At 66.2% G+C, this 21,529-nt stretch overlaps 1 protein-coding gene across 2 annotated transcripts in view; it reads right to left on the bottom strand.

The window, feature by feature from the left end:
• MYO15A (myosin XVA) overlaps positions 1-18,711 on the bottom strand; it is a 50,407-nt gene extending 31,696 nt beyond the window's left edge. For both annotated transcript variants that reach the window (XM_067020688.1, XM_067020689.1), the window contains exons 1-18: positions 17,636-18,711; positions 14,920-17,467; positions 12,828-12,910; positions 12,206-12,269; positions 11,501-11,610; positions 11,093-11,167; positions 10,879-10,969; positions 6,904-6,909; positions 6,669-6,772; positions 6,529-6,592; positions 5,606-5,719; positions 4,913-5,074; positions 3,775-3,888; positions 3,129-3,187; positions 2,921-3,044; positions 2,022-2,117; positions 1,297-1,428; positions 666-791 (exon numbers count right to left, since the gene is read on the bottom strand). In XM_067020688.1, the coding sequence (XP_066876789.1) occupies positions 666-791; positions 1,297-1,428; positions 2,022-2,117; positions 2,921-3,044; positions 3,129-3,187; positions 3,775-3,888; positions 4,913-5,074; positions 5,606-5,719; positions 6,529-6,592; positions 6,669-6,772; positions 6,904-6,909; positions 10,879-10,969; positions 11,093-11,167; positions 11,501-11,610; positions 12,206-12,269; positions 12,828-12,910; positions 14,920-17,467; positions 17,636-18,711 (5,148 nt within the window). The remainder of the gene's footprint in view (positions 1-665; positions 792-1,296; positions 1,429-2,021; positions 2,118-2,920; positions 3,045-3,128; positions 3,188-3,774; positions 3,889-4,912; positions 5,075-5,605; positions 5,720-6,528; positions 6,593-6,668; positions 6,773-6,903; positions 6,910-10,878; positions 10,970-11,092; positions 11,168-11,500; positions 11,611-12,205; positions 12,270-12,827; positions 12,911-14,919; positions 17,468-17,635) is intronic.
• Positions 18,712-21,529: the final 2,818 nt, after the last annotated feature.

Here is a 21,529-nt window from a genome sequence, read left to right as displayed (position 1 = left end):
AAGGGGGAGGGGCGGGGCAGCTCGGGCGGGGCCCCACCCCCACCCCACGCAGCCCCGGGGTGCGTTCGCCTGCCCGCTCCCCTCCTCCTCCCTCCTCCCAACAGGGGGTCAGGGGCTCACAGCCCCGGGTGAGCCTGGCCCTGCCCCTCCAGGCCTCGGCCTCCCTGTCTACCCTAGGAGGGATGGCCCCTCCCCCTGCTCTGGTCCCCTCCCCTCCTGCCCCACTAGCCTCTCCACTCCCAGGGCAGGGGCAGTAGCCACAGCTTCACGTGACCAGTCCACGTCTTGGCCCCATCCTCAGTGAGGACACTCTCCTGTGCCCATGCTACGGGTGAGGAAAACGAGGCCCAGTGGGGACAGAGGCTAAAAATCCTGGCCTGAGACATCTCCAGGGCAGGAATGAGCCGAGACGACAGCGGTGACAGTGACCGCTGACGGGGGCTCCTCCTCATCACACCCGCCCTGGCCCCGCACTTCTCTCACTCACCCCGTGAGACAGGCATTATTATTATCCCCACTTTCCAGATAAGGAAACTGAGGCTCAGAGAGGTAAAGCGACTTGGCCAAGGTCACACAGCTGAGGATCAGCAGGGCCCAAACTGGAACGGGTGCCAGTGTCTCCAGCGGCGGGGAAGGGCACCGGAGGCCATGGTTCTGGGTCCCACCTGGTAGGTGACTTTGCCCGCGTAGTGCTTGATGGTGAACTCGGGCAGTGGCATCTTGGGTTTGGAGTAGAGTGGGTTGGCGCCGTGGTGGTAATGGCACTTCTGCAGAAACGTGTGGTCTGTGGCCTGGGGGTAGGCGGTGGTCAGCGGGTGGACAGGGGCCTGCCATCCCATTCCTCGCCTAGTGGCAAATTCTCCAGCCCTGACTGGTCCCCAGAGAGCACCGGGGAGGAGGAACAAGCCCCCGCTTCCCCTGGCCGCCCACTGCTTGCGCTGGGGTGGCCTAAGGGGACCCTGAAGATGGGTGTGCTCCCAGCGGCCCCCCCATCCAGCTCAGCTGTCTCTGCACACCCTAGTCCCGCTGCCCAGAACACCCATCCCACCCTTGTGTTTTTCAATCAGAATCTGGGGCCCAAGCACAAGGCCACCTCCTCCAGGAAGCCTTCTATGACTTCCCAGGCTGGTGCAGCGCCTCGTCCCGAGCCCCCATCCAGCCTCAGTCACCCCAGGTTTGAATGGCAGGTGGGGTGTCCTGAGCTCCCGACCCCAGGCCAGGTCAGAGAGGAATGCAGGACAGGCGGCTCAGAGATGTCCAGCGCCCTGGGCAGGCTCACACGGCGCCACGGCTCACCTGGGGGAAGCAGCACTGGTCGTCGAGGATGCGCAGGATGCCGTAGGGCTTCAGCGAGATGAGGTTGATGCAGGGCTGGTTGTCCGCGAAGGCGATCTCCCGCCAGTCGATCTGCTCGCGGATGTACTCCTCCTGCGGGCGGCGGTGGGCCTCTGCCTCCTAGCCCTGGGTCCCTCCCAGCCCATCCCCCAGGCGGACGCCATCCGGGGCCCTGGCCAGGGCACCTCTACGTGCACGCCTCCCAGCCCGGGGAGCTCACTCCCCAGCAGGGCAACACAAACCGCCCCCTCTGGGCCCCGCCCCTCCCCCGGCCTGGAACGGCCCTTCCAAGGGTGAGGAGGACCCCCCCCCAAGGGGCTCTTCTCTGCGCTCAGCGGCCCCGCACCTGCCCCTCCATAACACAGGCTTTCGCGTGTGCCGGTTCCCAGCACAACCCATCTGCCTCCAAGAGGCCCAGCGGGGCTTCCCTGGTGGCGCAGTGGTTGAGAGTCCGCCTGCCGATGCAGGGGACGCGGGTTCGTGCCCCGGTCCGGGAAGATCCCACATGCCGCCGAGCGACTGGGCCCGTGAGCCATGGCCGCTGAGCCTGCGCGTCCGGAGCCTGTGCTCCGCAGCGGGAGAGGCCACAACAGTGAGAGGCCCGCATTCCGGGAAAAAAAAAAAAAAAAAACAAGAGGCCCAGCGGCCAGAGGGGACGGGACAGAGAGCTGACAGCGGGCTCTCACCTGCTCCTCCTGGAAGACAATCTTGTTGAAGAGGTACTGGAGGCTCTCGTTTGCATAGTTGATGCACAGCTGCTCGAAGCTGTTGAAGCTCAGGTCCTGCCGGGCATGTGGTGAGGCTGGGCCCAGCCCCTCCGTGGCCAGCAGCCTGTCCGTCCCGCCCAGGGCCTGCCCGCTGCCCCGTGCAGACTGCAAACTGGAGCCCCGCCCCCCCGCCCAGAACCCTCGGTGGCTCCGACTGCGCACAGGTGAGAACCTGACCGTCCCACGCTGGGCGGCATGTGCGCAGCTGAAGCCCCAGGCTCTGGAACCTTCTGCCTACGTTCCAATCCCGGCCCTGCCACCTTCTAAGCCCCCCTTGGCTGAGCTTCCCCACCTGTAAAGTGGGGACGGCGACAGTGCCCGTCTCCCGGGGTGGCTGTGAGGACTGAGTGAACTAACAGGCAAAGTGCTTAGGACGTCGGCCGGCACGTGACAAGTGCCACGGGAGCCTCAGCTGCCACCTCTGTTATTCGGATTCTGCCTCTCTCTCCGTGTCCCCCGCCCTACCCGCCCAGATGACTTCCAGCTCCCCGGACACCACGGCCCACACCTCTGAGCCTCCGCACAGGCGGCTGCCTCCCCCTCCAGGAAACCTCACCTGGCGCCCGCCCAGCTAGGGTTCCGCTCTGGGCTCCCCCGGCGCCAGGCCGCCCCTGTTGCAGCTCTGACCACACGTCCGTCAGTGTCCATCCTCCTCCCGCCCGGTCCCGCCTAGAAGCGCCCCCACGGCAGGGCCCACGTCTGGTTCTTTCTGGGGTCCCTGGGGTTGCCCACAGGGCCTGGCGCGCCTGGAGGCCCCAGCGGGTGCTTGTGGGCGAGCGGAGGCAGATGATCACAGGGGAGCGCCCCCGGGGCCCCACCTCGAAGCCGTAGATGTCCAGGACGGCGATGGACAGCGCGTCCTGCTGCGGGGACACCAGCGCGTTGACCCTGGCGATGAGCCAGCCAAACAGCAGCGCGTACAGGACCTTGGCGATGGCGTCCCTGGGGCAGAGATGGTGTTGGGGGGCGGGCAGGCATGGTGGGGGGGCGGGGGACCCGGGGCTCTGGCAGGAGGTGTGGCCTCACCTGGCATCCACGGCGCTCTCCACGGTCAGGGGGGTGAAGATCTTCTCTCGCATGGTCTCCTGCGGGGGAGGCAGCCCCTGAGTGACGGCGGGTTGGCCACCACCTCCGGGAAGTCCCCGGAGGACGGGAGGCCGGGGGCCCGGGGAGGGGAGCCGGGGAGACGGTGTGACTCGTCTCAGGCACGGAGTCGGCCAGGGGCAGGACAGACACCCTCGTCCCCACTTCTGCCCGGCTTGCCGGAGGGATGAGGGCTGCCAGTCTGAGGGGGAGACGGAGGCAGAGCAGACACAGTGGTGACATCAGCCTGGGGATGGGGGGGGGCAGGGGTGTGGGAGATACTGGCCCAGCCAGGCGTCAGGGACGGCTCCCTGGAGCAGAGGGTGCCTGTGCTGGGGCTCGAGGATCAGCAGGCGTGAAAAAGGGAACAGCGTTCCAGGCAGAGGGAACCACCTATGCAAAGGCCTGAAGACTGGTGCCAAATGCCTTTGGGGTCTGAGGTTAGCCACCTCTGGGCCAGACCCACAAGATGGACAGGCTGGGGAGGTGGGGGAGAGGGGCAGGAGGCCCACACAGGACGGGGCGCAAAGCAGCTCCGTCCAGGGCTGGCGGGAGGCTTCAAGAGCATACCCTGCACCCAGGGACTCACGGTCACTTTGAAGGTGATGGCCTTCTGCAGGCCCTCGGGGGAGACCTGCAGCAGCTCGGCCACGGCCTGGATCTCCCGGGCGCTCACCACCGAGGCAACCTCCTGTGCGTCCGTCTGCAAAACACCCACAGGCGTGCATGTTGAGCTAAATCAGCTTTTTACGTGAGTTCCTATAAAAAACAGAAACAAGCGAGAACAGCCAGGAAAATTCTAAAACAGAAAAGGAGTACAGAGGTCCCCGGAGAGGGTAAAACATAAAGTTAGAATAATTAAAACACTGTGGGGACAGACACAAAGTTCATAAACAGGTCAACAAAGCACAATAAAAAAGTCAGGAGTTAGACACAAACGTACACAGGAATTTTCAGTAGGGGATGAATACGTATTTCTCAAGTTGGGAAGTTGAATCACCATCTAAACAAAACACAAGATCCCTACCCTGTACGTTACTAGAATAAATTCCTGATGAACCAGAAACTTAAATGTTAAAAAAGTCATCACAGAAACCATAAAAGGTCTTCAAACAATTATAAGCATACCCTTTTATAATTTTAGAGAAATCTCTAAAATTTGTATAAGACTTGATAAACTGATATACCTGAAAATAATTTTCTAAATCTGCATAGCAAAAAACCCCACCGAAAACCGAAACAGCAAAAAACCTGAAAACAATCAAAATATAAATGATAAACCAGAAAATATATTTGCAACTCATCCTAGAGACAAAGGGCTGATTCCCCTAACGTATAAAAAGAGCTCTCATACGTCAACTACAAAAAGACGAACAGGGCTTCCCGGGTGGCGCAGCGGCTGAGAGTCCGCCTGCCGATGCAGTGGACGCGGGTTCGCGCCCCGGTCCCAGAAGATCCCACGTGCCGCGGAGCGGCTGGGCCCGTGAGCCGTGGCCGCTGCGCCTGCGCGTCCGGAGCCTGTGCTCCGCAACGGGAGAGGCCGCAACAGTGAGAGGCCCGCGTATCACAAAAAAAAAAAAGACGAACAACCCCCAAGCAGGGGAAAAAAGACCCAATGATCCGTGTGCTTCTGGCTGTGAGCCGGCAGTATTTCAGCCAGTTCTTCAGCCTCCAGAAGTCGCCCGTGTCCCGAGGGAGCGGGCCGTGCGGCCGTGGTGTCCCCTCACCTCATACTTCTCGAAGTAGACGTTGCCCAGGTGCAGGATGGAGGCCAGGATGCGGAAGATGCTGTCCTGGTCCTCGGCGCTGAAGCCCAGCACCTCCATGGCGGCCAGCAGCCGGCGGAAGTCGTCTGCGTCTCTCTTCCCTGAGATTTCACAGTTCCCACCCTGGGCGAGGGCAGGGCAGGGGTCGGGGACCCTGGGTGGAGGCCAGGAGCCCTCAAGGTCCCTGCTCTGCTCCGGCCTGCAGTGTGGCCGGAGCTCCCAGTTCTCCATCCACTCCCGAGGGCCGGAGGCTCCGTGCGGGCACCACACACCAGGCCCTGTGCTGAGGGCTTCGTGTACATTTCCTTCTCCTAATCCTCACACCCCCCTGCCAAGCGGGGCTGTGCCATCCCCATTTTACAGACGACGAAAGTGAGGCTCTGGAAGGAAGTGTAGTCGCTCCAGGCCGCTTAGTTCTATTCTCGGCTCCAGAAAAACAACCAATCAGGTCGGCCTCCCCTACCCTGGCTTTGGACCCCAAAGACACCTGTCCCCCTTGCCACGACGAGACATCGCAAGTCCAAACTCACCCTCCCAAACCTCCATCGCCTCCGCTGGCTATCAGGACGCCACGGCTTGGCTCTCTCGGCCCACGCGGAGTGATGGGGGGGAGGGGACCAGGCCAAGGGCCCTCGCGTGCCTGCTGGGTCTCACCTGGTTCAGGTAGTAGTAGGTCTCGGCCTCCTGCAGGCTGAAGGCCTGCCGGAGCTGGGCGGGCAGCCCAGCCAGCAGCTCGTAGAAGATGTGGTAGTTCCTCTCGTTTTTGGCCTGTGGAGTGGGTTGGAGGCTGCCGAGAGGGGAGCCACCGAGCTAGGTGACCCCAGACACACATACAGGCCCAGCTGTGCCCACAGACACAAGTACCCACAGGGGCCTCAGGTGAGACCGCAGCCCCTGTGACGAGCGAGCCCCAGCCTGGCACTGGCAGGGGGGACCCTGGTGTGGTGGTGGGGAGGGGCTCTGGGCAGGATTTAACTCTGCTTGGAGAAATGAGAGAAAGGTGGCCCCTTTCGCACGTGTACCAGCGACACAATCCTCTGCACACGCGTGTCCACGGACCAGACGTGTACTCACGGGGCCAGCCAAGGTGGTGGGCACAGACTGTGGCCAGGCCTCGAGCCAGGCCCTTGGGACACAAAGGGGAACAAGGCACAGAAGCCCCTGGCCTCGTGGGAGCCCACCTGCTGGCCGGGGAGACAGACCCTCAGCAGAGCACCGTGAGCGCAAGAAGCGCTCTGCAGAGAAACGACGCAGCCCAGGGGGCGGGCAGTGGGGGGGGGGGGGCTGCATTTCTTCCCAGGGCCGCTTCCCTGGGGCGTGGCCTTCAGCGAAGACTTGGAGGAGGTGAGGGGTTCGGCCATGCAGTTGTCTGGGGGAAGGTGCTCCGGGTAGAAGGAACAGGCCCTGCGAAGGCCTGGTGGCGGCAGGATGGGGCCAGGGGTGCCTCAGGGACAAGGACGGGGCGCGGGGGAGGGGAGAAGACTCCGCCACAGGCCCGCGCGCACACAGCCCGAGCTCAGCCAGGTGCCGGGCTCAGAGGGTCTGCACGCCCCACACCCGACCCCATTCTGACACACCTGAAACACGATCCTGGATTTCTCCAGCAGGTACTGCGAGGTTATGGCACCAGAAATCACGCCCCTGGGGGGGGGGGCACAGTCAGCTACGCCGGGCGCCGTGCACACAGGCCCCGGGGTCTCCACCGCGGCCCACTCACCCTTCCAGAAAGATCTCCACAAACTTCCCAAAGCGGCTGGAGTTGTCATTCCTGACAGTTTTGGCGTTACCGAAGGACTCCAGGAGGGGTGTGGCCTCCAGGATCTGGGCGACAGAGGAAGACTTGGGCATTGCGGGGAGCCCGCCGGGGCCTCCTCAGGTCCCCCACCGCCCACCGCCCACCCCATGCCACCTGCCCCGCACCGCACAAGCGTGCGCACACGCACCCCCAATACCTTTATCTTCAGGAGCCGCCGGCACAGAGAAGGAGGGCAGGACAAGAACAGAAGCGGGTCACCCGCGGGACCAACCGGCTCCCCCCAGGACGCCGGGGGGGCCTCCCACCGCGGAGGGAGTGGCCGAGCCCTCCCCCCCAGCCCTCGGCAGGCAGGAGAGCATCCAGCTGAGAGCAAACCCCGAGCCTCAGAGCCCCAGCTGTCTGGGCTCGGGGACCGTGGCGTGGCCCGAGGTGGGAGGTCTGCTGGGCCTTCCTGCCAAAGGGCTCTGGGGGTGTCCTTAACCCCCTCCCCAGCCACCGCCGGCCAGGAACCACCCAGTCTCCTGGAAAGGCCTCCTTCCTGCCCCGCCTTGCTCCCTCCAGGGGTCAGCCGCAACCCTCCGGAGGTCCCGCCCCGCCCCACCCCCACCCCCCGGCCCCCACCCCTCCGGCTCCAGGCCCTGCACGGCCCCGCCCCCTCTCCTGTCCCCTCCCCCCTCTGCCCAGCACTTGCGGTCCCCTGACCGGGCCCGCGCCAGCCTCTGGGCACTGGCGCTCTGCGCCTCTGCAGCCCTCAGCCCTTCGTACGTCCACGTCTCCCGCTAGAGCGTCAGCCCCCCAGGCAGGACTCTGTGTACACACGCCCGGCGCTCAGCACGCACACAGGACCTGGCAGCAGGAGGCTCTCAACAGACACCTGCTGCGGGGGCGGGGGGGGGGGGCCTCCCCGGTGGGCCGGTGCTTAGGACTCCGCGCTTCCACCGCACGGGGCGCGGGTTCCATCCCTGGCTGGGGAGCCGAGATCCCCACGCGCCGCACCATGCGGCCAAAACATACAAAAAAGAAAAATCTGCTAAATGGATGAAACGGGGGATAGCACTGTACGAGAGCAGAGCCGCTAGGGTGTTGTCGCTCATCACAGCGCCCGCTTCTCAAGCGCCTACTGCGTGCCGGGCCTCCTGCCCCAACGACAGCATCGCTAACAATCCTACGAGGCAGGTGCTAGCGCCGCCCTTGCTTGCAGGTCAGGAGCCTGAGGCTGGGAGAGGCGGGGCAGCGTGCTCGGGACTCCAGGGCCGGAAAGAGCAAGGGCCACGCTCCGCGACCGCGACCGTAAGCAGTGCTGTCTCTGGCTGCGTCATTTCCTCAGCATAAACTCTTTTTTTTTTTTTTTTTTTTTTGCGGTACGCGGGCCTCTCACTGTCGTGGCCTCTCCCGCTGCGGAGCACAGGCTCCGGACGCGCAGGCGCAGCGGCCACGGCTCATGGGCCCAGCGGCTCCGCAGCACGTGGGATCCTCCCGGACCGGGGCGCAAACCCGCGTCCCCTGCATTGGCAGGCGGACCCTCAACCGCTGCGCCACCAGGGAAGCCCTCACCTTCATCTTTTTTTTTTTTTTTTTTTTTTTTTAAGCGGTGCGCGGACCTCTCACTGCCGCGGCCTCTCCCGTTGCGGAGCACAGGCTCCAGACGCGCAGGCGCAGAGGCCACGGCTCACGGGCCCAGCCGCCCCGCAGCACGTGGGATCCTCCCGGACCGGGGCACCAACCCGCTCTCCCCGCATCGGCAGGCGGACTCCCAAGCACTGCGCCCTCGGGGACGGCGCCCGTTCCCTCTGTCTGCTCACCCACACTGTCGCTCAGTCCCAGAAATACTGTGCCCACCGTACAGAGGAGTTGACTAAGGCTCAGAGAGGCACGGGGGGCCGGCCTGGGCATGCCTAGGGAGTCAGGGTCCGCCTGGGCTTTGGCCTGTACTGTCCCTTAGCCGGGGTGCCCCTCGTGGGCACCTGGGGGTGGGCTCTCTCCTCTAGTGCCCAGCACAGGGCAGGGCACACGGCCAGGGGTGGGAACATCCGGCCCCGTGGGGCCGTCCAGCCCAACCCGCGGGTGCGCCGGAGCCTGTGGCGCGGGCTGAGCTGCATCCAGCCACCCCGAGCCCCTGCCCCAGGGAACCCTTGTCTCAGTCCCAGCCCAGAGATGGAGCCTGTGGCGCAGACCTCGGCTGATCAGGGCACGCCTGGGTCCAGGGAGGACGCGTGGCCAAAGCCAGTCCAACAAGAGGGAGCCCTGAGACCTCCTGGCCCGGCGGGCAGTGTGGGCTGTGGTGCTGCGGCACCATCGTGCTGCCCACGGGAGACAGACGAGGATGACGTCCAAACGTGTGGGAGGGTGGGGCCGAGACAAGGGACGCCGTTTAAGACCCTGGACCCAGCCTTGCCTGAAACTGACCCTAGACCCAGACGGTCCGATTGCAGGAGCTCAACAGCGGCCAGGAGGTGAGTCCACGGTCACCCCAGCCAGTAGGCGTATCTTCACGGCTCCTCTCTGCCCGGCCCAACCCTCAGAACCAGCCACATCCCGCACCTCCGCCATCCTCCCCGACCCCTGCCGAGACAGCTCCCCACCGTGAACCTCAGCCCCAGCCCCTCCACCCCGTCGCTCTGGGACACTGGGCAAGTCACTGCCCTCCCAGGCCTCAGTTTTCCGGCTCCCGGGGCTGCCGCAAGGCTCTGGTGCTGACAGAGCGGAAGGCTCCCCGCACACGAGGTGCCTGGCGCACACGGCCGCCTGCCTACGCAGCCAGTCCTTGCAGGAGTCTACCCTTAGAGGCTTGACCCCCGGCCTGGAGCCAAGGGATGAGCTGGTTGGCCTCCAGGAGACCCAGGCTGAGATGGGAGGGGCTGGCAGGCCAAGGTCGGTATCGGAAGTGGCCTGCCAGGAAGTGACCTCTCCTGACCACAAAGCCTGGGCCGACCCCCTCCTCACCGAGGGCCCAGCAGCCCCTGCCCAGTGCCCCCAGATCACCTGCAGAGGTCGCCACCATGTCGCTGGGACACGGTGGCCACTGCAAACCTCTGGAGGGGTGGGCCAGAGTCTGAGCGTCACGTTCTGGAGTCTGAGCTGCTGGGCCTCGGCCTCTGCCCCACCTCCCCTGAGCTCCAGGCTCCTGGCACATCTACCGTCTCCCACCACCTGTGCACGGATGCCCGGCAGACCCTCGAGGGTACCTGCGTCTTCTCTCCATACCCCGCCCCTCAGCTGCTGGCTGCTCCTGTGACTCAGGCTGAATGCCTGGGGCCAGCTTGGGCGTCCCCTCTTACGGCCCCATCTGGTCCCTCAGCAAGTCCTGGAACCGCACCCAGGCAAGCTGTGCTCACCAACCCCAGTGTCATCTCTCTGGTTCGAGCCACCATCCTCCCTCGCCCGGCCCACATGCTGCCCCTCTGCCGACCCAGCACACCACACCCGCTGGACCCCAGGGCCTTTGCACCCGCTCCGCCCCAGATGTCTGCAGGCCCCACTGCCTTGCCTTCTCAGCAGGACCTGCCCTGACCCCCGTGCCTGAAATCGCAATCCCCAACACGCCCCATCCTCCTCCCTGCGCTTCCCTACAACTTAGCCCTCTCTCACACACGCGGAATTTACCCGGCTGCTATTTTCCTTTCTGTTTCCTACACGAGAACAAAATTCCCACAAGACGGGAACGTTTATCAGACTGTGCTGCTGCTGCCTGCTCCCCAGAGCCTAGCCTGGGCCTGGCACGCGGCAGGTCCTCGGGAAACCGTTTCGGAGGTTCTGACGTTCTTGGGTTCAGAGAACTCAGCTCTCTAAGCAGACCTCTAATGCTGCAGACCCCGGCCAGGCCTTCTCAGTGCCCCAGCCTCTCCTGACCCTACACCGGCCATCACACACATTCGGGCCTGTCCTGCCTCTTTCACAACCGTGAATGTGAGGCCAGGCGGGAGCAGTGGACGACGCCCCCTGCCCATGTGGCCTCTGCTGGGGCCACCCCAGGGGGCTGGAACGCAGAGCTGCAGGGGAAGGCGAGCAGGAGAGGACTCCCGAGAGGGGAGGCAGCAAGAGCCCCAAGTCCTACGGGGCCTCTCTGTGCAGCCTGGGCTCGGCCGCCCATCCTCCAAGTGGGGCCACAGAGTCCTGCCTCTCGAGGAGCACGAGGGGTGCTGGGCCACGGGCCCTGGGGGGACAGACGCACCTGCCGTGTGATGGCCCGTTTCTGGTTCATGGCTGCCAGGTAGCGCAGAATCAGCTTCGTGGCCTCAGTTTTTCCAGAGCCGCTCTCTCCGCTGGCCAGGCAGAGGGGCGCAGTGAACTCCAGCCCGTTCACGGCCTCTCCTGGGTGCCCCTGACCCCACCGTGACCCAGGAAGACACGGGCAGGCGGGCCGGCCCCAGCCCTCCGTCGCTCACCTGATGATTATGCACTGGTTCTGTTTGGCATCGAGCATTTTGGCGAAGGCGAGATTTGCAATTGCAAAGAGGTGCCTGGAGAGACGGGCCACCGGCGTTCCTGGGCCAGGCCCGGCTGGTGTTCCCAAGCCTCCCAGGGGATAGGCGTGGGGACGTCTCTGCCTAGCCGAGCAGCCAATCCTGCTGTACCCCACCCTCGGGGAACGCTCCCCGCAAGGCTCCCCACCCAGGGCTGGGCCGCAGTGGCCTCCAGCCCACAGGGGGCTGTGGCCAGGCTCAGGGAGAGGCTGCTGGGCTCCCCACCGCCATCCACCACCCGCGGCTGAGGGGCGACCAGGGACTCGCCAAGCTCAGGCAGAAACCCAGGGGACCCCGGGAGGCCCCTCCGCCAGCCCTGGAGACACTCACGGGGAGTTCTCGGCCAGGGCGCGTCCGCTGTACTGCTGCACCTGCTCCAGCCCATAGATCCCAAACATGCGGTACGGGTTCACCGACACCAGGATGCTGCCGATGTAGGTCTGCCGGGCAGACGGTGGCCTCAGGGCCCGTCTGTGTCCCTCCCTCCCCCACTCCTGGGAGCCGGGATCCCTGTTTCACGGGGACAGACGGCTGGCCGCCTGGCCCCGGTGTCTGCACCCTGGGCCCCTGGACAGTCTGATGGGTCGTGTGCTCTGGTGGCGGAGCGTCAGGCACTGAACCGGGCTGAGGCCGGGAGGAGGCTGGAGTGCGCAAAGCCCCACAGCCACCACCCCACAGGGGGGCCTGCTTCCTTCACCCACGGTCAGGGCCCGCCCCCTGACCCTCCCCCCTGGGCCCCTGGTGCATGGCTCCCAGCACTCTGGAGGCTTTACCCATCGGGCCCCTGGTGGGGGTCACACGCTTCTGGGTACCCTGTCTCCAGGCCTCTAAGACTCTACGTTCTAGGACTTTGGGTTTTAGCGCTCCCGGCTCTTGAATGCTGAGCTTAAGTAGTAGAAACTCCAGGGTTCAAACCAGATGCCGCAAGTCTGGGGCAGGAAGGAGAAATCCACGCTTCCCACTGCGGCCCCAGGAAGCGGGGAGGCAGCCGCCCTCAGACCCAAGCCCAGGGCGGGGGTCGGCCCCAGGCCTTACGTAGATGAGGTTCCGTTCAAATCTGGTCTTGAGGTTGGCCAGCACGGTGGTCTCCTGGAGGTCTCTGGGAGGAGATGGAGAGAGGCAGTCAGGGGCCACCTTCCCCTCGGGGTAGGGCCTTGGCCAGAAAAGCCTGCGATCAGGTCCTGTCTCTGACACCAGCCAACTGCGAGGCCTTGAGCAAGTTACTTAGCCTCTCTGGGCCTCAGTTTTCCTATCTGTCCAACAGGTACGATAATCACTGCTCCCGCCGCGCTGGCGCGCAGGACGCTCTCAGGTAGCGGACGTGAAGCTTGTCGCTGTGGTTGGGTAACGACATGGACCAGCGCGGCCCTCACGTCTGAGGCACCTCCGACGTGCCAGCACCCTCACACCGACAGCTACCCCACAGCACCCTGCGGGTGACAGACTGAGGCAGAGAGGCTGAGTACTTGCCCAGGTCCCAGCTGGTAAGCGCCGGGGCTGGGGTCTGGACCCAGCCCATCTGAGTTACTGGGCCTTTGTGACGCTGCCTGAGCCTCGCTCGGCAGGGGAGGAAACAGGCTCTGAGAATGTCCCAGGAGGTGAGGGGCACCCAGGTGGGAGGCGGCGACCACTCACCGACCCTGCCACCCCCACTCACTCCAGCTGCGTCATGTCCTCCACGCCGTCCTCGCGGTGCTGCTCGCGGAACCGTGTGGATGGCAGGTTGCGGACGGAGTGCATCTGAGGGAGACAGCCTGCGGTCAGCCAGCCGGAGGGCGCCCACGCGTGGCCCCCGGCCCGGCGTGGACGTGGCCGGGACCCACTGCCGTGGGGAGGAGGGAGCCCTGAGGCCGGGCCGGCCAGGTCCCGTGGGCTGTCTGCCTCGGAACACAACGCTTAACTCCCAAGGACCCGGCCGGCCTCGGCGCTGCCCGTCTTCCCGGGGGCCCTGCCAGGGGCTGAGCACACGCACGGGGGCCCTGCTCTCTCTGCCCGGCCAGAAGGCCTCCCGCCTCACGTTCTCCCAGGCTGACACCCTCCTCCAGGGTGAACCCCAGGTCTGCCTATGCGACAACTAGGAGAACATCTGCATCTGGTGCCTGGGGCCTCTGGAGGGACCAGGACTTTGGCGTTCGGCGCCGCGCCCCATGCGCCGCGCCCCATGCGCCGTGCAGGGCAAACGCACACCCACACGCACAGACCCGCAGGCAACGGCGCCTGTAGCCCAGGCGCTCCCATGCCCACCCGTGGGCTCGCACGAGGCTCGTGGACGTGCACGCCGGCCTGCGGTGCCTGCCTGGAGGCACACACACGTGCAGGGACGCGCTCTCAACGTCACTTGGACAGGTTCTCATGTGACAGGTGTCCCCGCACCTGGGGGGGGGGGTCTCGAGACGAAGGCCCTGATGCCCCCTGTGGGCTGCAGGCCCACCACTGTGCCCTGGTAGTGTGTACACTTGAGCCCGCAGATGCGTCTGCCCGGGCCGTGGCGCACACACTCACACGCTCTCCTCGCCGGGCTGTGGAGCGCCCGAGCACACGGCCCAGGCCCGCACGTGACCCGAGTGGCTGCAAGCACACCTGTGAGCCCGCCTATCCTGCCTCTCGGGTCCAGCCTGCACCCCTCCCTGAGCGCAGAGGAAAGGGGACACCGGGAAGCAGCCCGCATGCTAAGTAGGGCACAGCGGGTATCACCCCAGAGGCCCTGGCCTCCCGCCCACCCGCCTGCCCACGTGCGCCAGTGGCCGCAAACCCTGAATAATTCAGCCACTCACGTATTCCAGGGTGAGGAGGGCCCACGCATCCTTGCCCCTCACCCCCGGGCGCTTTGCGCCCCGCTCCTTCAACGCTGCGGCCCACACGGCACGGGGCACCCGCCGTTGGGGCCACGGCCCCCCCAGCAGCCAGGCCGCCCCGGTCGCCATTGATGGGCCCGTTGGCTGCCCGCTCCACGGGGCACCGTCTGCAGAGGCTGAGAAACGCCCGCCACCCCTGCGTGCCCCGCCCACCCCAGGCGTCCCGGGGGAGGCTCCGGTGACCACCCCCCTCCGCTGAGGGCCACCCGGCACCGGGCTCGTGTTCCGCCACGAGCATGGCAGCCAGGCATGGGCTTGGCACCCCTCAGAAAGGCTGCCCGCCCCACACCCTACGGGGGCCCAGACAGACCCCTGGCTCAGCCATGATCCACCGTGTGACCTTCTGGGTCTTGGTTTCCCCACTGTTCAGTAGAGAAGTTGGAAGATTGGTTCCTGAGCCCTCACTTTTGGACAGTCCAGAACCCTGCAGCCCGGGGGACTGCCCTTAGCCAAGAGCCCCAAAGAGACAGAAGACCCAATTCGGGGGAGGGCCGGCAGCGGTGGGGGTAACAGCATGAACGGGAACGCGGGGGTGGGACAGGGCAGGTAGGCAGAGTCTGCAGTTTCGTACTCCGCCAGGATCCCTGTGGGGGGCTCGGGGTGGACGTGCCGTCCAGATCGGATGAGGATGGGACTGCTTGGAGCCCAGGCTGGGACAAGATCCCTTCCTCCAAGTGCCTGGAGGCAGTTTCTGGCATCTCTGTCCTCCGCCTGCCTGTGCCGGGCATCCCCTTATTCAATCCCCCAGAAGCTCTGGGGGGTTGTTCTCGCCAAGGTACAGACGGGAAGACCGAGGCCCGAGCAGGCAGCAGGTCGCCAGGGTCCCGAGACTGTCTCCTGCCCTGTTTCTCAGGGTGGAACCACAAGCCCCCCCTCTAACCTGTACCCCCGTACCTTGTTCCACCGGCCTTTGGGGCCAACCTTTTCCCCGGGGCCCCCATGGGGCAGGTGGCAGGACGAGGGGCGAGCGTGTACTCCTGTGCAGGGTGGGTGGGCCTCCGCCGGCAGCCAGAGGCGGGAGCGGAGCAGACTCCAGGCTCTCAGCCGGGGCCTGGGCTCTGGCTCCTGGATGGGAGGCTGCAGGGCAGCAGAACAAGCTCGCTGGAGAGAGCTCAGCTTTTGCACGCGAGGCATGACCACAGCAAAACGCCCACGGCTTGCCTGGAGCCATTCACCCGCCTTGGGCAGGGGTCCTGGGGCCCCAGAGGGCGCCAAGGGGGCTGGGGCCCTGGGCAGTGTCCCACAGCGGCGCCACGGTGGCCATGTGGCCCTCAACTGGTCAGAGGTGGCCAACGGGTAGGAGAAGCTGAGCCTCAGTGCTTTCCGCTCTGAGGGGGAATCCTTGGGGGGTGTCACGGTCGGGGGTTCAGGCTCTGCTGGTGGCTGGGGGTCCGCCGGGCAGGCCTCTTCTTCAGGCTTCTTGGGGCTCGGGCTGGCCGATTCGGTCAGCTGTCCAGGTCCTGGGTCATGGTGTCTACCCAGAAAGACACCGGTTGAGTCAGAGGCTGAATTTTCAGGCTGGGGAGCAGGGGATAGCCCTGGGCCCACGTGCTGGAGGAAGGGGTTTGCGGGTACAGTGGGTGGCCTGGAGAAGCCACGGAGGCTGCCTGGGCCTCCCGGCCAGGGCGAGGGTGGCCGGTGGGTGTCAGGCATGTCCACGTCCCAGCTGGGGGCCAGTGGGGGGACTGTCCAGGGCGTCTCCGAGTCCTCGGGCTCGCGCTGGCTCTCGCGGTGCGCAGCGGCAGGAGCAGGGGCAGGGGCCGCGGCCGCGGCCGCGGCCGCGGCAGCCGCCCGCCAAGACCCAGGGCCGGGCGGCAGGGGGAAGGGCTGGCGCAGCCGGGGCTTCACGGCCCTGGTGGGAGGCTCGCTGAGCCTGCGCCACGTGCGCGGGAAGCGCGAGGGCAGGTTGAGCGAGCGGTTCCGCGGGCGGCGGCCCAGCAGAGGGGGCGACGAGGGCGGCCGCGGGGAGCGCGACGAGGGCGGCCGCGGGGAGCCCAGCGCGGGCGACCGGGGTGCGCCCGGGCGCCCCGAGGCTCGGCGCGGGGACAGGGGCTCCCGCAGCGAGCGGGGACGGCGGGGCGGCGGCGAGAAGGGCGGCCGGAGGGGGCCGGGGCGGACGGAGGGCTGGGGGGACAAGGGCCCCAGGGGCGAGCGGGGCCCCAGGGATGAGCGGTAGCCCAGGCGGGGCGGGCTCCTCAGCGAGGGCCGGGGCGAGGGCCCGGGGAAGCCGAAGGCCGCGCCCCAGCGGCGGGAGCCCCTGAAGGAGATCCGGGGTCCGGGGAAGGCCAGAGGGTCAGGGGGCCCCTCGGGGCTCACGGGCGGGGGCTCGGCCAAGGCCCACCAGCTGGCCTGGGCTGCGAGGGGCACGTGAGCCGGGGCGGCCCAGGGCGGCGGGTGCCGGCGGAGCGAGTCGTAGGGCGAGGCCGGAGGGTGCCGGCGGAGCGAGTCGTAGGGCGAGGCCGGAGGGTGCCGGCGGAGCGAGCCGTAGGGCGAGGCCGGCGGGGGCGGGCCCGGCTCGAGGCCGGCGGCGGCGAGCGCCGGGGCGGGCGGCAGGCCGGGGGCGGGGCTGGGGGCGCGCGGCGGGGTCGGCGGACGGTGGGAGTTATTGTTGTTGCGCACGCGCTCCTGCGCCCTTCGCAGCACGATGGGCGTGCCGGGCCGCTCGGAGTCCATGCCGGCCAGCTTGTAGCCGAAGCGCTTATAGGCCGCCTCCCTGACCGCCGGGCCTCGCGCCCGGGCCTTCTTGCTGCTCCTCAGCCGCGGGATGGGCTCCTTTTCCGACAGGGTCTTTTTGAGGAACCGCGCCAGCGAGGTGGCCGGGCGCGGCGCTGGGCGTCCGAAGTCCGATCTGAAGCCCAGGCCCCGGGGGGCTCCGAAGGCCGAGAGGGCGCGCTGGAGGCGGCGCTGCTGCGGCGTGAGGAAGCCCCAGAAGGGGTGGCCGTAGGGCACCGGGGGCAGCGGCGGCATCTCATCCTCTTCTTCGTCTTCGTCCGCATCTCCCAAGGGCAGAGGGATGTCCAGGGAGGGCGGCAGCGGCACGTCCAGCTTCTCCTTCCCAAACAGCTTCACCTGGGGCCGCGGGAAGAGGCGGAACCTGCGGATGAGGGACAGCTTGGACCTGGCGGGCTTGTCCATGCCCTGCTGCTCGAAGAAGGCAGAGCTGGGCAGGCGGAAGGAGGTGCCCTGCCGCTCACCACCCGCCTCCTCGGGCTCCTCCAGCTCCGCGATGTCATCCATGGGGTGGGCGTACGGGTTGTGAGGCGACAAGATGGGCGGTGGCACCCACGGGTACGCGAAGGCCGACTGCTCCGGCGGAAGATAGGGCCCCTCGGGGGGGTAGATGGCCTGGTCCCCGCCACCATAGACGCCTTCGGCGTAGGGGACACCATGGGAGGCACCGTAGGGCGCAATGTAGGGCGGCGCGTAGGGATCCAGGTAGGGCGGCGCGTAGGCGCCCAGGTAGGGCGGCGCGTAGGGATCCAGGTAGGGCGGCGCGTAGGGGTCCAGGTAGGGCGGCGCGTAGGCGGCCAGGTAGGGCGGCGCATAGGCGGCCAGGTAGGGTGGCGCGTAGGCATCCGGGTAGGGCCCGGCATACGGGAGGTCGTAGGCGAGGTCGTAGGGCGGGTAGGGCGGGTAAAGCGCGTCGGAAGGGTTGTAGGAGTCGTGGTAGTAGCCGTGCAGTTGAGCCTCGCCGGCGTATGTGTCGTAGTAGCCGTAGGGAGACGCGAACCCCGACGGGGCCGCGTAGGGGGGCTCGTAGTCGTCGTAGCCATAGCGGTAGCCGTAGTCGGAGTAGAAGGAGCCCCCGTAGTAGTCGGGGCCGTAGTAGTCGTAGGGGTCCTCGGGCGGGTAGCCGTGCGGGTGGTCGTAGGGCGGCCAGGCCGGGCCGCGGGGGCCGTAGGCGCCCCGGTAGGGCTCCTCCTCGTACTGGTACAGCGACTGCCGGTCGTAGTAGTCGTCGCCCTCGCGGTGGTAGTCGTAGTACTCACCCAGGTCCTGGAAGCCCTCCAGCCCGTACAGCGACCTGCGGGAGCCCGAGTGCCGGAACGGGGCCTCGTCCTCGAAGGGCAGGAAGCCCACGGGCTCGCCCGACTCGTAGATGCTGTGGGCGCGCGGGAACCTGCGCAGGCGACCCCCGGGCTGCAGGATCTCGGCACCCGACGGGAAGGGCAGCTTGCGCGAGCCTATGCGGGAGCTGGAGCGGTCCATCCAGGCGTCCAGCGTGGCCTGCGCGCTGCCCGACTCCTCTGCCTTCTTGATGAGGAATTTCTTGGTGAGCCAATTGACGGCCGTGGACGCCTTGCTGAGCGACTGGGCACGCGGGCGCAGGCGGCCGTAGGCGCGCCGGCCCGGGAAGCGGATCACCATGAAGGACGGCTTCTTGCCCTTCATGGCGCGCTTCTTCTTGCCCATGCGCATCTGCGTCATGAGCTTCGACGTGGACTTGAGCACCGTGCGCGCCTTCTTCTTGCGTTTGGTCTTCTGGGGTCCGGTGTGGAGGCCCCAGAAGAATGCCGACGCGCTCCGGAACTGCCCCTTCTTGGAGATCTTGGGCGTGCGGTCTCGGAAGCCCATGAACAGCCGCGAAGTCCCCTTCAGGCTCCGCTTGGGCTTCTCCGGCTCCGGCGCCTTCTTCCCCTTCTTCCCCTTCTTGGGTTTCTTCTCATCCTCGTCTTCCTTCGCCATGGTGGCCACCTGCTCTCTGCCAGGCCGGCCGGTGTCACAAGCTCAGGGCCTTGGGGACACAGGGACCTGCTGAGTCTCCTGCCTGCGGCTGGACACACAGCCTCCTCGGGCTCAGAGCAGCCGGGGCTGGCCCAGTGGCCGGGGGAGGGACAGCCAAGCTCCTTCTGGCTGGGACCAGGCTTTCCGGAGGGCAGATCCATAATTCATCTCCTCGGGCCCCGCCTAGAATTTCACCCTCGAGCCTGTTGGAAAGCACCTGGGTGTTGTTTATGGGAAGCAGGGGAGGCCTGGCAGGCCCACGCTGGGGAGACTGCGCTGGCCTTAGAATCTCCATGAGGACAACCGTACCTCAACCCCAGTCAAGCCCTGCCCGAGCCTCCGCCGCTCACCCACCGAAGTGAGTGCTTGGGTCACTGGGTCCCAGAGAGGGGAAGCCACCTGCCCTAAACCACCCAGCACATCGGTCCTGGGCCACAAGTGGAGCCGCATCTCCTGAGCGAGGGTGGGACGTTCAAAGCCCACCAAGTCACCTTGGAGGGGAGGGAACCTGGGCCCCTCCAGGTCCTGGGCAAGGGAGGTGGGGTGGGCATGGCATGTGTCCAGGGCTGCGGTCAGTGTAACCAGAGCTGGCCGGCCCTTGGGAGCGTGAATAATTTATCGGGGAGAACCAGGCTGCTGGCTCAGACGGCAGGGCAAGAAGGGGACTTCTCGGTCCCAGCAGGGCCTGGAAAGGCGTGCAGAGGGGCAGGAGCAGAGGGTGGGCCGGCCTGGCTCTGATCCGCAGCTCCGCCACCGACGGGCTGTGTGGTCTCAGGAAAGCCCTTTGTCCCCTCTGGGCCTCATTTTCCTCCTCTGCAGGAGGGGAGGGATAAGGCTGCCCCGTGTCCTTCACAGGGAGGAAACGAGATGTGATGGAGCTGCTGGGCAGCATCCGTGGCTGCAGGTGCCACGTGTGTGGCCACGTCGGAGGCCCCTGCCCGGCTCTGCCTCTCCTCCCGGTCTCTGCCTCTGCTGAGATGGCCATGTGGTCCCTGCCCTTGCCGGGTGCAGCTGATTCCTTCAGGCTGGACACCTGAACCAAGGCCCTGCGCCCACTGTCTGGCCGGTGACCAGCCCACTTTTAAAACTCTGCACTGGGACAGGCAGGGGCTGTGGTTCGTTAGATGAAGGGGGTGGGGTGGGGCGGGGCAGAACTCGGAGGCAACAGCTCTGGGACCTGAGGCCTCTGAACTGCCTCCCCCCGCCCCCTCCCTTTTCCTCCTCCTCTCCCTCTCTGCCCGGGGATCGGGGATCGAGAATCGGGACATACAGATCCCAGGGGGCTGAAGACAGTTCTCCAACTAATGTCAGGCTCTCTACTCACTGAACTTCTGTTTAGCCCTCGGGCCCCAAAGCAAATTCTTTGGTCATTTAAGGTTTTGCACAGGAGACCCCAGAGCAGCGAGGTTCTGGCCCTGGCCCTGCCACGTGCTGACTGCGCCCTCAGCGGGCCTCGGAGCCTCAGCTTGCTCAGAGTGAGATGAGGCCAGAGGCTCTTCCCAGACAAGGGCGAGGAGCTGAGCAGTGGTTGTGTGAGCGGGTGCGCTCCCTCTGCCTCCTCACTTTCCTGCTCTGTGTCTGCTCCCCGACCCCTGTAGGCTCACCAAGAGCCCGTTGGGGCCCAGCAATTCGGGGGGGGCTGCAGGTGCCCCCCAGGGAGTGGGAACCAGACAATCCGTCAGCTTCCAGGGGTGGGGGCAAGTGGGAACTGGGCCCCCGCAGGATGGGGTCTCAAGGGGGCATCCACTCCCCCATCACCCCCTCCGATGCTGCCTGCTCTCCTGCCTTGTTCCGGGCCGTGGGTCAGAGAGTTCACTCTTTCTGAGCCCAGAGATGCCCCTCCTGGAGCTGGTTTGCAAATGGAGGCCTGGCCACTGTTATCTCAAGAGAGTCTCGCAGTGGGCTCTGGGGTGGGAACTGTCACCTCCATTCTCCAGATGAGGAAACAGCCTCGGAGAGGTGAAGTGACTTGTTCAAGGTCAACCAGCTTGGGACAGTGGAACCAGGCTCCAACCCAGGCCCGCGTGGTCCGGAGCCACCTTTCTCGCTAGTGCTAGGCCTTCCTCGCCTCTGGGCTCCTGGGCTTGTGGGACGTCGTGTGGGAGGGGAACAGCTCTGGACACTGGCCAGAGGCAGGGGCTTAGCCGGGCTGACCCCAGCGTCTGGGCCGCCCAGGAGTTCTGGGGCAGGGGGCCCTACTTGAGCCACTGAGCAAGCCAGAGACCCTGATGTGCTGGTGGAGGTCGCCCAGGCCGTGTCCCTGGTTGGGCCCCACGTGGACTGCTGGCCAGCCTGGCCCCTGTCCCTCAGGACAGCGGGCACTGACTTGTCCGTTCATTCACTTGTTCAGAAGCATCTGCTGAAAGCCTGCCACGAACCAGGCGCTGTCTAAGCACTGGGGACACAGCTAAGGAAACAGAAACGTGCCCTCGTGGCGCTGACATTGTGGGGGGCGGGGACTGGCCACAAACAAGGAGAGTGAGTGAAAGATACAACCGGAGGGATGGTGTGAGTGCCGGCGTTGAGGCAACGCAGGGACACGGCATCAAGACTCAGGTATACGGCACCGAACAGGCCTGGGTGAGGTGCCCTGGAAGTGACACGGGGGCCAAGTAGCAGGAGGGGAGGGAGGGAGGCCTGGGGGAGGCACAGCGGCCCCGATGTGATGGAGGAACAGCCAGGCCAGGGTGACGGAATGCAGTGAGGGGCGAAGGGGTGGGTAGGGCAGAGGCCAGGGCTGAGGACTTGGCCAGGGCTGTGGCAGAGAAGGGAAGGAATT

Source organism: Kogia breviceps, chromosome 19 (assembly GCF_026419965.1).
Source record: "Kogia breviceps isolate mKogBre1 chromosome 19, mKogBre1 haplotype 1, whole genome shotgun sequence".
In the NCBI taxonomy this organism is placed as follows: domain Eukaryota; kingdom Metazoa; phylum Chordata; class Mammalia; order Artiodactyla; family Physeteridae; genus Kogia; species Kogia breviceps.
The sequence above is the reverse complement of the archived record's forward strand: the minus strand, read 5'-3'. Positions and strand labels throughout refer to the sequence as shown.